General features: G+C 39.6%; 1 protein-coding gene across 1 annotated transcript; it reads right to left on the bottom strand.

Annotated features, from left to right (window-relative positions):
• Window positions 1–1251: 1251 nt before the first annotated feature.
• On the bottom strand, window positions 1252–14889 carry hsd3b7 (hydroxy-delta-5-steroid dehydrogenase, 3 beta- and steroid delta-isomerase). Its single transcript, XM_077559321.1, has 6 exons — window positions 14537–14889; window positions 11574–11729; window positions 8287–8395; window positions 5244–5343; window positions 3336–3498; window positions 1252–3249 (listed from the first exon to the last, which is right to left on the bottom strand). Exons 1-6 carry the CDS (start codon window positions 14697–14699, stop codon window positions 2837–2839), a joined length of 1104 nt encoding a protein of 367 aa, XP_077415447.1. The 5' UTR covers window positions 14700–14889; the 3' UTR covers window positions 1252–2836.
• Between the last annotated feature and the right edge of the window lie 506 nt (window positions 14890–15395).

Genomic DNA, 15395 nt, shown 5'->3' with positions numbered 1-15395 from the left:
AATAATAAAAATTTGTCGATTTTTTTTTAAATATATTTTTTAAACTTTTAATTCGCTGACTAACTCTGGTAGATTGAGCAGACTGATGTCGTCCTTACGTCATACTTATGTACGCAACAATTCTGATCGACAGATGGCGACAAATCCTACTTATTTCACCCAGTGGGCTGCTTTATATTCATGACTGCCTATTTTGGCCTCATGAAGGAAAGTAGATAATAGGGTGGCATTATGTTTATTCGTCAAGCCTTTGTCTATATTAATTTAAATAATGGCTTTTAATAATAATGGTAACTGCCTCTGAGTTGTGAGGTTTGGGGTTAAAATCGGGGCTGTGGCACTCCTTTGTGGAGTCTGCATACAGTATTTCCCTCATTTAAAAAACAAAAACAAACAAACAACAAAACATATTGGTTTAATTGAAGACTGGATGGTCATTTTTCTTTACGTATCCTGTGACTTCAGTGATCAGTCCAGGTTGTACCTCACCCAATATCAACCTTGATAATGGTCACCAGATCATTAGTGACTATAATGAGGACAAGCAGTAGAGAGAATGGATGGAAATCGAACATGAATGCAGCAATGAACAATCCAGAATACTCAAAATACTCCAGCCATATTAGACAGTGCCGGCAACAAAAAAAAAGAGCCTGGTAATTAAGTGTCACTCTTCTGACTAGGATACCTGCTTTAAGTTGATTTATTTGTGCTAATACAAACCTAGAGTTCAAGTCATCTCACCAAATGTCTGCTTCAAAACACAAATGGTTGCCTTCCTGTTAAATGACGTTTGGGTGGCCCCTACCATACTGTATGTAGCCTACACTAATGACTTTCCAGGCATGTTGAGGCCATTGCATGCCTGGTGCTCAAATTCAATCACTGACGATATGAAGTGTTATATGTTCTCGAAGCCTATGAAATCAATCATGGTCCCTGTATGAAACAAAATTTGGTTTGAGACAGTAAGGTGCTAATCAACCATGTGATAAAACCAAAAATACATGAACCACATAGTAAAGTAATGACTCAAATGTTTCTGAACAAATCAGGAATAACAAGGGCCTCATTTCCATTTTGGATAAAATGTAGCTGGTCTCTCCACACATCAGTGTGAATCATGTAAATGTTGTGTCAGTCTCCATGGAAAAAAAAACCCACAAGGCATGCCCGCACAAAGAGGGAACTCCCTAAGACAGAGATCCAAGATCATGGAATCCCAAAAGAAACAAAAACATGAAACATAACTAGTTTGATTATATAAAATCCTCTTTATTTGTGACATTTGAAAACATGTTATTGCATAAGGTCCATCCATCCATCCATCCATCCATCCATTTTCTTTACCGCTTATCCTCACAAGGGTCGCGGGGGTTGCTGGAGCCTATCCCAGCTGGCTTCGGGCAGTAGGCGGGGTACACCCTGAACTGGTTGCCAGTCAATTGCAGGGCACACAGAGACGAACAATCATACTCACAATCACACCTATGGACAATTTGGGGTGTCCAATCAACCTGCCATGCATGTTTTTGGAATGTGGGAGGAAACCGGAGTACCCGGAGAAAACCCACGCAAGCACGGGGAGAACATGCAAACTCCACCCAGGAAGGCCGAAGCCCGGACTCGATCTCATGTCCTCAGCACTGGGAGGCGGACGTGCTAACCAGTCAGCCACCGTGCCGCTTGCATAAGGTCATTGGAGAAAAATATAATTTCTTAAATTACAAAGTGCAAAACTATCATAGTCTTACATGAAAAGATGTGGCTTCTGCTTGTAAATGTTAACATTTGTCATACTTGATTGTCTTTCTAACAATTTTTTTATCTTCAAAATATAAACACAAGATAGAGTCTGATCATTAGCAACTCCATTCTTGTAATTCTGCAATTTGCTATTTTTGAGGTGTCTACCTTCATTGACACGTCCAACTTTATTGCAATACTGTACAACATTTAGTGTTGATGCTTCAATGACTAGTTGCACATAATGGCGTAGTACCATCGTCGCCACCTTGTGGATGGGAAAATGCTCAGTTAGGAAGCATTTGCCTCCACATGATTTCAGTCGCTTTATTAGTCCCGGAGTCTTAGTTGGGTTTTTTTTATCCCAGAGACTTTTTTTTTTTTTAAATTTTATTGCCCCTGAGGCTTGTGATTGTATTCCTGTTTACCGAACTGGATCAAGTGAATGACAAATCTTTAATGTGTTACTGCCCCCTGCTGGTCTGGAGTACAAAATACTAGTAGAAGTTTGTATTTGACGTAGTATGTCCAACACACGTCTTCGAAATGTTCCTAGTTCGGTAAAGTTCAAAATAAGCTTTAGATTGTAGAGTGGTGCTCTGACCTGACTCTCTCACGCTGCATTTCCACCTCAAGTTATCAGAACTTTTAGTTTTTGGTATGTCTAAGTTCAAGGCTGCAGACCTCGCTCATAAAAGTTCTTGGACTTCTTGAAAGTACAACCCCCTCATGGAAGGTCTTCTTTTAAATTATCCCAGAAAAACAGTTCTTGGTACTGGGACAAAAAGGTTCCGATCCATTCTTCATTTGGCCCCCAAAAAAGTACAGTGGAAGAAAAGACATCCGCTCCCGTGGTTTGAACAATGAAAAAGTTCTGTCCTGGTGTAAAGTTCAGGGGTGAAAATGTGCTATAAATCAGGGGTAACAGTTTGTCTGAGGTTTTATTCGTTTTTTTTTTTTGATACTCTGCAGGCCATACTGCATACTTGTTTTAAATAATAACGGAATTAAAGCTAGAATATTTTTAAAATACAATATACTATTTCGTGACAATGTGAGCACTAACAAAATCATGTATACGTATGTAGCATTAGGTGTTTTTCGGGTCCTCCATGGGGAAGGTGTCCACCCATTTCTGAGTGCGCTCCCGACACTGCTCCCAGTCGTACAGCGGGCGGTACTGGAAGTGGCGTAGCGCTTTGTCCGTGCTCACGGTGAAGGACGTGATGGCCACGGCCAAAGTGTAGCTGTTCAAGAGGGGCGTGAAGTTGCAGAAAGGCATCAGGATCCAGCGCAGAATATCGTTGAGCATGGCCAAGAGCCACAGCAGCGGCAGCGGCATGCGCACACGCCGGAACTTGAAGGTGGACAGGAAGAGCATGTTGAAGTCTTCGTAGCTCTTGTAGGGCGAGTCGTCGTAGCAGAAGAAGGCCTCGCCGCCCACAGACTCCGGACGCTCGCGCAGGGCCCGGACGGCCAGCACGTGCATCCACGCCACGTTGCCTGCACACAGGGAGGACATCGTTAGCTGAAGCAGTAAAGTTGGGAACGCTTCTTTCGCAACCTTGCGCATCTATTCTGGAACTCACCTGCGTAGACTCGCCCGTGTTCGGTGCTATCGGGGACGCCGCCGATGACGCGGCCTCCCCTTTTGACGGCCAGCTTGTAGAAGTCTTTGATGAGCTCGTGGCCCTCGCCGTAGATGCCTGTCGGCCTCAAAGAGCACGTGTGCAAATGCTCGCCATTCCGCACCTACGCAGCAGGAAGTCAGATTATTGTCAAAATTCAGCCCTCAATGCCAGTTTGACTCAGCATTTTGGTTTGAGGTAGCTCTTTTGGCTCAACAGCTCACTCCAGAATGATTTAAAGATATTTCACTCGCAGCCATTTTCACTGAAGCAACCCCCTTCGCTCCCGACTGTTTTACTGGATTTTGACTGATTTTGCAAGGCCCACAGAATATGTGTGCCATAAAAACATGAAACCTACCAAAAGAAAGATTCATCTTTTTTCTCATCAGGAAAAAAAGTATATTTCTATATGTTTCCGTTTTGCAGCAATTAAATTTAAAACTAAATTTCATCATTATTCACAAATCTATTTAGAAATGTGAGTGAAAGAGCTTTTTTTTCAACATGGCCCTGTTGATCTCTTTTGCTCTGCTGCCACCTGCTGGCCGTTTGTGTAATAACTACCATTTCTTCAACCGTTCTTTGCAGTTGAGAGGCTGCATCAAAGCCTTCTGTATGCTCTAGCATAATAAATTTTTATTTTATTTTTTTTAAACGTATAAATATGTCTTTGGGACACTTAAATAATTTAAAATAGAACGTATTTACACGTTTATTGGGAGCAAATAAAAAAAGGTTGAACAAGGTATATGTTTCTATCTGTTTCCGTTTTGCAGCAATTAGCATTAGAATATATCTAAGTTTCATCATTATTCACATTCCTGGTGAAAACAATGGCAAAAAGAGCTTGTTGCAACATGGCCCTGGTTGATCTCTTATACTCTGCTGCCACCTGCTGGCCGTTTGTGTAATTACTACCATTTCTTCAACCGTTCTTTGCAGTTGAGAGGCTGCATCAAAGCCTATATGCTCTAGCATAAAAAAAACATATAAATACATCTTTGGGACATTTGAAACATTTAAAATAGAACATATTTATACGTTTTGGGGAGCAACTTAGTTTAATAGGGCTGTCAAAATGAAAGCGTTAACTCTGGAGCTTAATTAAATTCATTAAAGCGGTTTAACAAAATTAACTCAGTTAACTCCAGTTAAGACAGATTTCGAGGAGTCACTGGCTTTCTTGTTTACTTGCTTTATGCTTGTTGGGGAACTCTAAGGTAATTTGCGAACTTTGCAGAGTCAAATTCAAATAGAGTCTATTGCGATTGTTTGGTTTAACAGATGTATTTTACAAAAGTTTCTATTCAAGGTTTAAAGAAAACTATTTGAACAGTCTTTGATGATAAATGTACTTTCTTTTTTATGATTTTACATTAATTCCAAGATTTTACTCAAGTAAAAAATCTGTTATAAGCTTTGAAGAAAAAAAGTGGACACAAAAGTAGAAAAAACGGATTAATTTTGATTAATTACAGAAAATGGTGCCATTATTTAGGGACATTTTTTTAATTGTGTACTAGTTTTTATATTTCAGCCCCATAATGCCAGTTTCACTCAGCAACATGAATTCTGGTAGGCATTCCTATCATGAGTGGCCCCACAAGAGAAGGCTCTAGAAGCCATGCCCGGAATGACAAAATAAATCCACCATTTTTTCTAGGCAACCATTTTAAGTTCATTTTGGCCATTTTCAGGGCTCCATCAATGACTGCCTTGTCCTAGCGATTTTGCCTGATTGCTACCAAAATTTGAACCACGCATACTAGACAGATGAGTACTAATAAATTGCAAGGCAATTCAGTTTGAGTGGAATTTGATGACTCGTCACAAAAAAAAAAACACAAAACGGAACCAAGGAGCTACCTTATTTCCATTGGCTTCCAGGATGATCTTTTCAGCTTTGGCCTTGCTCTTGGGGTAGGCCATGGTGTGTTTCACCTGGTAGGGTGTGTCTTCATTACCCCTACACAGACAAAGTCACAGGATCAAGTCATGCACATATGAGTGTAATGATTCATATACGTGTCTGTGCTTATTTGGGCAGTGTTGCTCAGTGCAGCCAAACATTCTTGAACTGATAACAAACACAGCCAAGAAATTGTTTTAAGGGATTTCAGGGATGTCATCCCGCCCACCTTAAATCATTTCCTTGAAATATTTATTAATAGCACATGAAGTGAGTAAGATGATAGCAAAGAAAATGTGAGTCAATCTTTCTTTATAAAGGATTGGTCCAAAATATATATATAAAAAAAAAAACACAGCTCAGGAATACAGGAAGTCTGCCGTTTGACCATTTCAACCACCCTCAAACCATAAACCAAACAAACAGCAAAAATGAATATTTTCAGTTTCCGGTGATGCAACTCCACAAGGCCACAAACGTCTCATGAGCATGCCGGTGTACCTAATGTTATGACCAGTGCCACTGGGTCACCAGATGTTACTGGAGAAGGAAATTTGGGAATGCCGCAGACGTCTCCTCAGGTAGAAGAAGGGTTGACGATGAGCCATCTCTCTGACTTGTTTTCTTTTCTTTTTGGCGTCTTAGTGACTAAACCCAGTATGAGTTTTTACATGTATTAAAAGGTATCAAGTGTGCTCGCAGAAGTGTTGCATAACACAACTGACCTACCAGACACACATTACAGTGGAAAAAAGAAGTCAGTTAAATAGCTGACTTGTGTAGTAATAAACAGGGTAGGGGAAAAAAAGAAGATCTGGGGTGTATTTCACAAAGCAGGTTTAGTGAGAACTCTGGGTCAAGAAACCCTGAAATGTGGGAAGCTCTGCGTTTTCCGTTTCAGAAAGGAAGGTAATTAAAACCAGAGAAAAAGAGGTAACTCTAGCCTGTTTTATAAAAAGACGTAATTTAAGCTCTTGGTCATTTATCGTAGTAACATGAATCAAACCTGGTCGGTTGCAGGTTTTTCACAATGAACCTCGAGGTTTTCTCTGTCCCCGCCTCCTTTCAGCCACACACGACATTTCACTTCCTCATTTATGAAGATCCACTGCTGTAACTTTTTGCGTAAATAGTCTATAGGATAAAGTCCAGGTCCAAGGTGATGCAATATCGTGCAGGGAATTAGATATTCGTCGTGAAAAAAATAAAATAAATAAATAAATAAATCCGTCGTGAGATTTTTATCAGATATGCTGGCATTTCCGGACAGTTTCACATCACAGTCCATCATCTGCATACACAACTTAATGCGTCCTTACATTTGCAATTAACATTACCGGCGCCGTAGTCATGCGCTCACATCGAAGCATATATTGTGTGTTGAACTCTGCGTTTTTCTTATAAATTATTTGAATAATGTTTTTATATTTCATCTTAAGTCAAGTGCGCTTCTCACCCGCAGGATTGCATCTAAATGAAATGAATTAATGAGCTACAATTCAACAAGTTTCCATTGTAATATTATTGTGATTGCAAAAGACCTCCCTCTAGCCGCTGCGGTGTTGCACTTTTTTCCGAAAGACAAGAAATTCGAAATATTGATCAAATTAACGTCCTTGGCGGCCCTCCATAGGTTTTTACTAAACGTCATTTAACGTTTTTGGCAGTCAAAGAGTTAAGATTTTCAGTTGAGAGGTGTAAAAACACCAAAGCGGAAGCAAAGGGCGGCGCCATGCTCTGCTTTCCCTGTTGCCATGGTGACTCGACCGAATCGGGGCTCCGTTGATGTGGTCTTTTTAGTGTAGTGGTAACGGCAGGTGAAACTACTCTGCGTTGATATAACTACCTCAAATCAGCAGTCCTGGAACCGAAAACGCAGAGTTTCCTCTTTCAGTGTATGTCAAACCTGCTGTTCAGGGTTAGTCTCGGAAATGTGAAATGGGCCCCAAGGCAAGGGGTTCCAAAAAATGGATCAGTATCATGTATTGGTTCTGTAAAATTAAGTACCCAAGTTGAGCATGCTTCTGTTGCCAAAAGTTACAAGGGGTCCAAAAAAACCTGCTCCAGAACTCTTTTCAGCGCTCTCCTATTGCTGGACCAAACACATTAGAAAAGGCGGAGCTAGTTTGGTACACATCTGTTCATCATTGTCAGAGGTACGTAAAAATTGATCATTGCCACTTTTTGGCGCTGTGATATTGTGTACCAAGCACTAGTTGGGATGGATGCAAAAAAAAAAAGGATCCGTGATACTTTTCTAGTGGGGACAAAGAGTTAGTTTGGTATGATTCACATTTCAGCAATCTCTTGAGCTACCAAACAGTAGCAGTGTACTCAAAGGGCAGAGCTAGATTAGTACACTTCTGTTGCGAGTATCGCAAGAGGTACTAAAAATGGATCACTAGTATATTTTAGCCATTGATTTGTAACACTTGTACTTTGGAAATGGTACCAAAAAACAAATCTTGGCTTAATACTGTTATACATTAAGAATATAAACCCAGTAGGGCTCTGAGGTCAGCAGACTTGGGTCAACTAGTGGTTCAAGGCAAAATCCAGGTTTAAAACTTTTTAAATATAAATGATTATGTTGTTTTTAAGCATTTCTTTAATATTTATTTGTTAAATAAAATCTTGTTCTTGGTCTATACATTATTACTAGTTTTTATTTTTATTTTTTAACTATGCTTTTAAAAGTCAATTTTGTTTGTAAATACCTTTAAATGTTGTATATTTAATTATATGAAGCTTAAGCACACTGAGTCATTGACCTTGCTTATGAAATGCATAAGCTACGTTGCCTTGCATTGCCTTACTGGACCTAAAGGTATGGTATGATTCGCAAAAACTGATTTACACCCCCTTTTTTGGACACTTTTCTGTTGTGGTAACCATCACAGTGGTGGGATACCAACGCTTATGAAGAAAGAATGAGTAGAAATACAACTGTTAAGTGATAACCACAATGTATCCCCGGCGTGATTGGCTGAAGGATTCTACCTGACAAAGGGCTCCCGGTTCATGTTGGGCCCAATCACTTCCATGCTGCTGGTGTACAGCAGACTGCAGATGTTGTTGTCCACGCACGCGTTAATCACATTCTCCGTTCCTGACAGAAGAAAAAAGAAAAACAATGGAAAAAACCGATGATTATCAGCGCTTACTACATTCCGATTGTTAGAGGAAGACAGCTGAGATGAGATCCACATGTGAGATCCTTTGTTTATTATTATATTATTTGGTTATAAATTACATACAGTAATTTTAAATTAGTATTCCCTTATCGTATCAATAAAACCTAAAACAATTTAATAGTTTTCTTCATTTGCTTCATTCACCAGTATTAATTCATCAATACGTTCTGTACAGTGTTTTTAAAACAGTAAGGAATTAGTATGTAAGGAATTAGTATACAGTACACATAAAATCTATCTAAATATTGAATATAATAACAAGCCATTTATATTAATCATTAGTTATAAATCAATTAATGTGTCAATAGAACAATTTAAAAAATAAATTTACAACTTTGATTGTATTGTTCATCATTATAAATTCAGCAATAAATTATGTACAGTAGATCCAATCAATAATAAATTAATTAGTAAAGTTAAAAAAAATAAAAACAGTAAAAAGAATAATTGCATCATTTAGCAATAAATGATGCATCGTAGTTATGTAAATAATTTATCAATAAAAAAATTTAAAAACTGAAGTATTAACTATACTCATAAAATGATAACTATTATTTTATTTGTATTTCATTTGATCAATCGTTCATTTAGAAATATTAAATTTGTATTTTTACAAAATAATAAATATAAAGCAGCAATAGCTATATTACATATTACTAATATTGATGCAGGCAATCTTACACAAAAGAACTGTTTCATTATGAATTGAATAATTATGTTTGCATTAAAGCAAAATGTGAGCACTTGAGAGTCTTTTGGTCAAGTGAGAATGTATAATTAAAAAAATATGCGTGTACACACTTTAACAATGATAATGAAGGGTTAGCAGTAGCACGCTTACTTGTGAGCTGAACTATTTCAACCATGCAACAAAAAAAACAGAGTCATCCCTACCTAAAAGTTACTCATTAAGTGCTACATCGCCATTTCTTGCAATTCTAGTCAAGTACATAAATGGTGCCAAATGAACCATAAAAGTTCCTAAAGGCAGATTTTTAAACACCACTAACAGCTTTTCTTTTCATCTTTTGCAACATGGTAACGTCTCTGGTATGTGACCAAACTTCAGGCCGTAAAAAAAAGTCAGAAAAACAAAAACAACTCAAGTGGGCAGAAAAGACTGGTGCGGTTTGATGTGTTGCGTTCAGGAGTGTCATGTTTGGGTTCTGTTTTTCCTTGTGTGTCTCCCTTGGTCTTGTTAAGTGTAATCCTGCCCTTCCTCGTGTCAACCAATCAGTGCCCTCAGCCACTTGTGTCTTGCCTCAAGTGTGTCTTGTTGTGTCGTTAGCGTGTGTGTATTTAGTCTCCTGTCTCCCCTCTGTCTGTCGGTTCATTGACATTTCCCTCCCGTCATGCTGCCAGTTTGTGCCCTGGTGTACGCGCCACGGTTTGTTTTCGCTTGCCATTTGGAGTTCGCGTTTGTTGTGTAGTAATTAAATCCTTTTTTTGTACATCACCTTCGCCTCCTTGCCCTGCTTCCCTGCGACTGGGACCTCCACCAAACTTTGCCTTCGTGACAAGGTGCTCTCGGTAGGCTCGTAATTGTCAAGTTGGAGGAAAATGATTGATTTCTGTTTGTTTTCTAATTAATTATCCATCAAATTACATTTTAATTTTTAATCAGTCGGCCAGTTTTAACCAGATGATATTATCTCTTCTAAAAGTGGCAAAAATCGGCCCATTTTTTTAATATACATATTATAATATGTTAATGTATCAACATTAAAAAAAATAAGACAAAAATAATGACATTCAAACATTCCCCCCAAAATGTTTTATCTCTGTTGAAAAGTTAAACGAATACTAAAGAAAAATTATTGTAAAACAGTCAAATGTTCTGCCTGTAATTCAGATCTTTTTTGTTGTAAATGTTAAGGGAACCAAAAAAAGGAGCTATTTCATTCATTGCGCACACACACTCACACACACAGGTTTGTTTTACTATATTTGTGGGGCCATCTCATTGACATAATGCATTTCCTACCCCCTACCCCTAACCCCAACCATCAAAAATGATTGCCTACCCCTATTCCTTACCCTAACCTCAACCATAACCCAATTCAAACCTAAACTCTAAAATCAAGTCTTGACCCTCAAAAAGAGGTCTAAACTTGTGGGGCCCAGCAAAATGGCCCCACATGGATGGGTTGGTCCCACAATTGTGTGAAATCCCAAAATGTCGGCCCCACTATGTACAAAAACAAGAACACACACGTGCACGCGCGCGCACACACACACAGGTTTGTTTTACTATATTTGTGGGGCCATCTCATTGACATAACGTATTTCCTAGCCACTTCCCCTAACCCCAACCATCAAAAATGATTGCCTACCCCTATTCTATTCCTTACCCTAACCTCAACCATAACCCAATTCAAACCTAAACTCTAAAATCAAGTCTTGACCCTCAAAAAGAGGTCTAAACTTGTGGGGCCCAGCAAAATGGCCCCACATGGACGGGTTGGTCCCACAACTGTGTGAAATCCCAAAATGTTGGCCCCACTATGTAACAAAAACAAGACCACAAACACACACACACTTCTGTAGCATCACACCATAAGTTCCAACATAAATCAAAATGAAGATCTCAACCCAGGCAAAAAAATGTTTTTATCCTCTTTTGATATGACGAGCAAACTGACAGCAGTCTAATGTCATGTTCTTCCACCAAATTGAATTTGAGCTTTCGTAATCCTCCCTGGTGGAAGTAAAGACGACCTCATTGCTCTGTGTGTCAGGAACTGACAGCATTGTGCGGAAGTTGTCATGAAGCTGTTAGCATGGAACATTTAAGGGGGAAAAAAAAACAGCTGAAGCCTGACTAAATGGTTGCGGTTCAATAGCTGTCTCACTCCACAAATATGCCGAGCGTGAGATTTATGCACAGAATGATGTCATTTAGTCACCTTTTAGTGTTTCCTTTTTATAGCCCGATGAGAAAATGCAGGTGTTGATAATGGCACAAACTCATGCATGCGTGGGTAAACGTAACCTAAAGTGCTCAAAATAAACAGATACCCATCAAGCAAGTGTGGTGATTTTTTTTTTTGTGTGTGCAGACATAGCTACAGTCCTGAATGATTGGACGCTCACCTGTAACATTGACAGCATAAATGAGGGCTTCCGGGACCTTGTGCCACACATCCACCAAGCTGGCGGCGTGGATGACAACGTGAGCGCCACGAGATGCCTCCAGCACACTGTCGTAGTCTGTGATGTCGCCCTGGATGACTGTCACCTTGGTCCGCTCTGAGAGACCAAACAGGAAGCAATAATGGCAAAGAAAGTTAAGAGCAGAAAAAATAGAAGATTTCCTGAGTTTCAGTCCAGTGGTGTCTTGAGAAAATACAGCTGTTTTTATCCATCTCAGGGGGCAGCCATTTTGCCACTTGATGTTAGCTGAAAATGACATCATAGTTGCTCAGTGCTCAGGTAACGACCAATCACAGCTCACCTGTTTTCTGAGTTTGGCCATGGGACGTTCAAAAGCTGAGCTGCGATTGTTCGTAACCTAAGCAACTGTGATGTCATTTCCAGTCAACAATAAGTGGCAAAATGGATGGATTCTGCTGCTTAATTCATATTTGACAAACGCAATTATTTTTTGGTTGACTTCTCCATAAAATTGTATTGCATACCCCCCCCCCCCAAACAAAACAACAACAACAAAAACTACAGCTAAAACATAATTTTATTGGGGCACTAGTAAGTTAAGGTGCCAACTGTAATTTACAGTATATCTTTTTTAATGCGGAAGGTTTCTGTTGCATCATTCAGGGCTGCTGGGACCAACATCAAAAAGTGAAAATATTGTAGATGCTCCTGTATATTTTCCCTTGTCGAGGTTTGGAAAGTTACAATTCTGGAGTTTCTGGCAAAGCTTGATTTACAAAACGTGTGTCTAGTCGAGATTGTTAGCAATCACACTGCAGGCCATTATTTTTTCTTTTTTATCTCAACAGTGTCCTTGAACCTTTGCGGGAAGATAACGATGGCGGTCTTGGCGCCAGCATGGAAGCAGACTCATTCAAACCCTCCTTTGGAGTTTGTGCCCAGGTTCAAGTTTACAATGATGTCACGGCATTGCCAGAAAATTACAGCATTTACTTAGCAACCTACAATGCAGCCACAGGGGGACATATTTTGCTGAGAGAATAGAAACACACTTCTTGGTGGCCATTTTGTCTCACAGTTGCTCAGGGCTTAGGTAACGGCCAATCACGACTCACCTGTTTTCTGAAGCTGAGCCGTGATTGGTCGTTCCCTGAGCCCTGAGAAACTGTTATGTCATTTTCAGTCAACGGCAAGTCTCAAAAGACGGATAAAAATGGGCAGATTTTGCTGCTGAATTCATATTCCACAAACACAATATTAATCTGAATGCCGTGTTTAGACTAGTGGGGGCACATACAATATAATATTGTAAATATTTTTTTTTCACACGTAGTACATACACTGTGTTGTGTTATAGTTGATAGTCGGTGAGGCCCAGGATGGGTGCGGTGGGTGTGGCCTGAGCTCTCTGGTTACGGGGGACCTCGGAGTAATCGAGCATGTTTGCCGACACACAATGAAAGCCTGAACAAAGCATTTTTCCACTAAGGCATCGGGTCCACGTCATTGGATTCCTGACAAGCAACATTTTCACGCCGCCCTGACAGGGAAACACCGCTTCTGAATGGATTTATTCTCTCTGTGCGGGCAAGCGAAGGTTAAACACGGCCTTGTCACCAGTTAACAAAACACACATTTCAGTATCCCTTTGACACAGGTGGCAAGTGGTGACAGGACAACAGGAAACGCATGGGAGTTGGACTTCCTGGAGAGGATCTTTATGCGGTGACCATGCAATACAGGCAGCATTTTTAGTATATTTTTTAAAAATACCACATGCTTCACTTATTTGCAACTGGTGCGTCTATGTAAATTGCATGAAAATAAAAAAATAGGAATATTATGTCATTCCAGTTGCAGGTTTGATTGGTTGCTTGCTAAAGGTTTAAAGGTGAGCGAGAGCAGCAATTTGCTCGGAGTGGGTGCAAAGTGCAACAGTTGCAAACAAGCGTACTTTTGAAATGATTACTACGGGAAATTATTTCAAGCACATTTTATTCTTCATGTGCCACTTCAAAATAACAGAGAATAAAAAAAGAGACTAGCCACCAAGTTGTTCAAGTGCCACCAAAATGTATTTAAGTTCATTTTAGCTTTATATCTTTATAAATGTTATATTTGAATATTGATATAAGCTAACATACATTTTTTTCCAAAAACAATTCGACTTTTCATTTATTTATTTTTGATATATTTTTTAATGAATTTATTTTTATTTTTTTAGTTTTTTGTTGTTTTTCTTAGTAATTAAATAGCACTTTATTATGATAGCTTACAGTAATGACATGATAAATTAGAGGTACGTAAAGAATAAAACAGTTTTTGCCACATTTTTTCCTTCATTTCAATGAACATTGTGCTGCTCTTTCTGATGTCCACGCCTTGGCCACCTGGGGACAGTACAATACAATACAGACTTGGCTATACATGGAGAAAGTTAAAACTCCACATTAAGCTGCAGTATTATTAGTTTTTCTATACAGATTGTAAAGAAAATATGCCTTTGAGTATTGTTATCCAGTATTAACAACTAACTTGAATATATTGAAGAACACAATTGAAAACAAAATATGTGAAAATGTGAATCAGCCGGTGCCAAACCGCGAGTATGCGGGGGCCAACTTTATTATTAGTCTGCATGTGTTGCCAACCGCATATGTTCAAATATCAATTTTAAAGTGTTACAATACCGCAAAACAAGTGTTATTTGTTTGCCGTTCCGCATTGTTTGTTGTCATAAAGCTTAGAGCTAAACAGACTTCTCTAAGACTGGCAAAGTAAAAAATACATGGCGTATCATAATATTTTTGTTTTATGCTTAGCTTGACAGTAAAACGATTTCAGAGGCTCTCCTCGTACAACGTGAGTAAAAAGCCGCTTATCCACGAGACTACTATAGATAACTCAAGCGTGGCGACACGCGCCTTTTTCGTCCCACTTACCGGTTCCGAGCTCGCTTAGTCCGGGTTCCGTGTGCTTGTCGAACACTCGAACCTCCGCCACGGCGTCTCCCTCCTGGTCCAGCAGGAGTCGGAGCAGGTGCCGCCCCAGGAAGCCGCAGCCCCCCGTGATAAGGTACACAAGCCCGGAGCGGCGGTCCGACATGGTGACGTGCGGTCCGATTCTCGGTTCGGTTGAGTATGATGGGGAGGAGGAGTATGAGGAGGAGTATGAGTACAGCAGCAGCCTATCGGTACCACTCGACCGCTCTACGGAATGCTATTCCTCCCCGGTGTCGTAAAATCTTTAGTGATGTGTTTGACAACGATGACAAAACACACCAGAGTCCAATTTTTGAGAGTGAAGAGATATTTGAGGACGCCTTGTTTATGAATTATGCTTGCTTGTCCCGTTAGTTAGAGTTGGGCAATCCAGGTCCAGAAAAGGAACAAAAAAACTAAACAGTTTGGCCTCAGCCACAGGTGTTATAATAAGTTCTACTTAACAGGTGGAGCGTGACAGATTTGTTTTACTTAATTGCAAGCAATTATTATTAATATTTATTCATTTAAAAAATGTTTAGCCAGGGAAACACTGGGGCAAGGGAGGTCTAAGAAATCTCTGTAGCCCCAGTTAAGCCCTTTGATAGTCAATTGTGTACGTGTGTGTGCGCGTGTGTGTGTGTGTGTGCATGTACACAACTCCTGTGGTATGTGAGTGATTTATTTTTACACCCCTGCTGTGAACAACATCTAAAAATATTGCAACGTTTTGAAACAAATCAAAGGTTGTGCTGAGTTCCTCCAAAACAGATGGTGAGCAAAATGTTTTTCATAAGCATTTGTAGGTTTTATGTATTAG

This window comes from Vanacampus margaritifer, chromosome 2 (assembly GCF_051991255.1).
Source record: "Vanacampus margaritifer isolate UIUO_Vmar chromosome 2, RoL_Vmar_1.0, whole genome shotgun sequence".
NCBI classification, from domain to species: domain Eukaryota; kingdom Metazoa; phylum Chordata; class Actinopteri; order Syngnathiformes; family Syngnathidae; genus Vanacampus; species Vanacampus margaritifer.
Note: the sequence above shows the minus strand (reverse complement) of the source record. Positions and strands in the feature narration are given on the sequence as shown.

Excerpts from the sequence above, each read along its gene's own strand:
- hsd3b7 (XM_077559321.1), bottom strand. The coding sequence starts at position 14,699 with ATGTCGGACCGCCGCTCCGGGCTTGTGTACCTTATCACGGGGGGCTGC. Across the intron at positions 3,499-5,243 it reads TGGAAGCCAATGGAAATAAG|GTGCGGAATGGCGAGCATTT; the intron begins GTAGCTCCTTGG and ends CCTGCTGCGTAG. Across the intron at positions 3,250-3,335 it reads ACACGGGCGAGTCTACGCAG|GCAACGTGGCGTGGATGCAC; the intron begins GTGAGTTCCAGA and ends CCCTGTGTGCAG.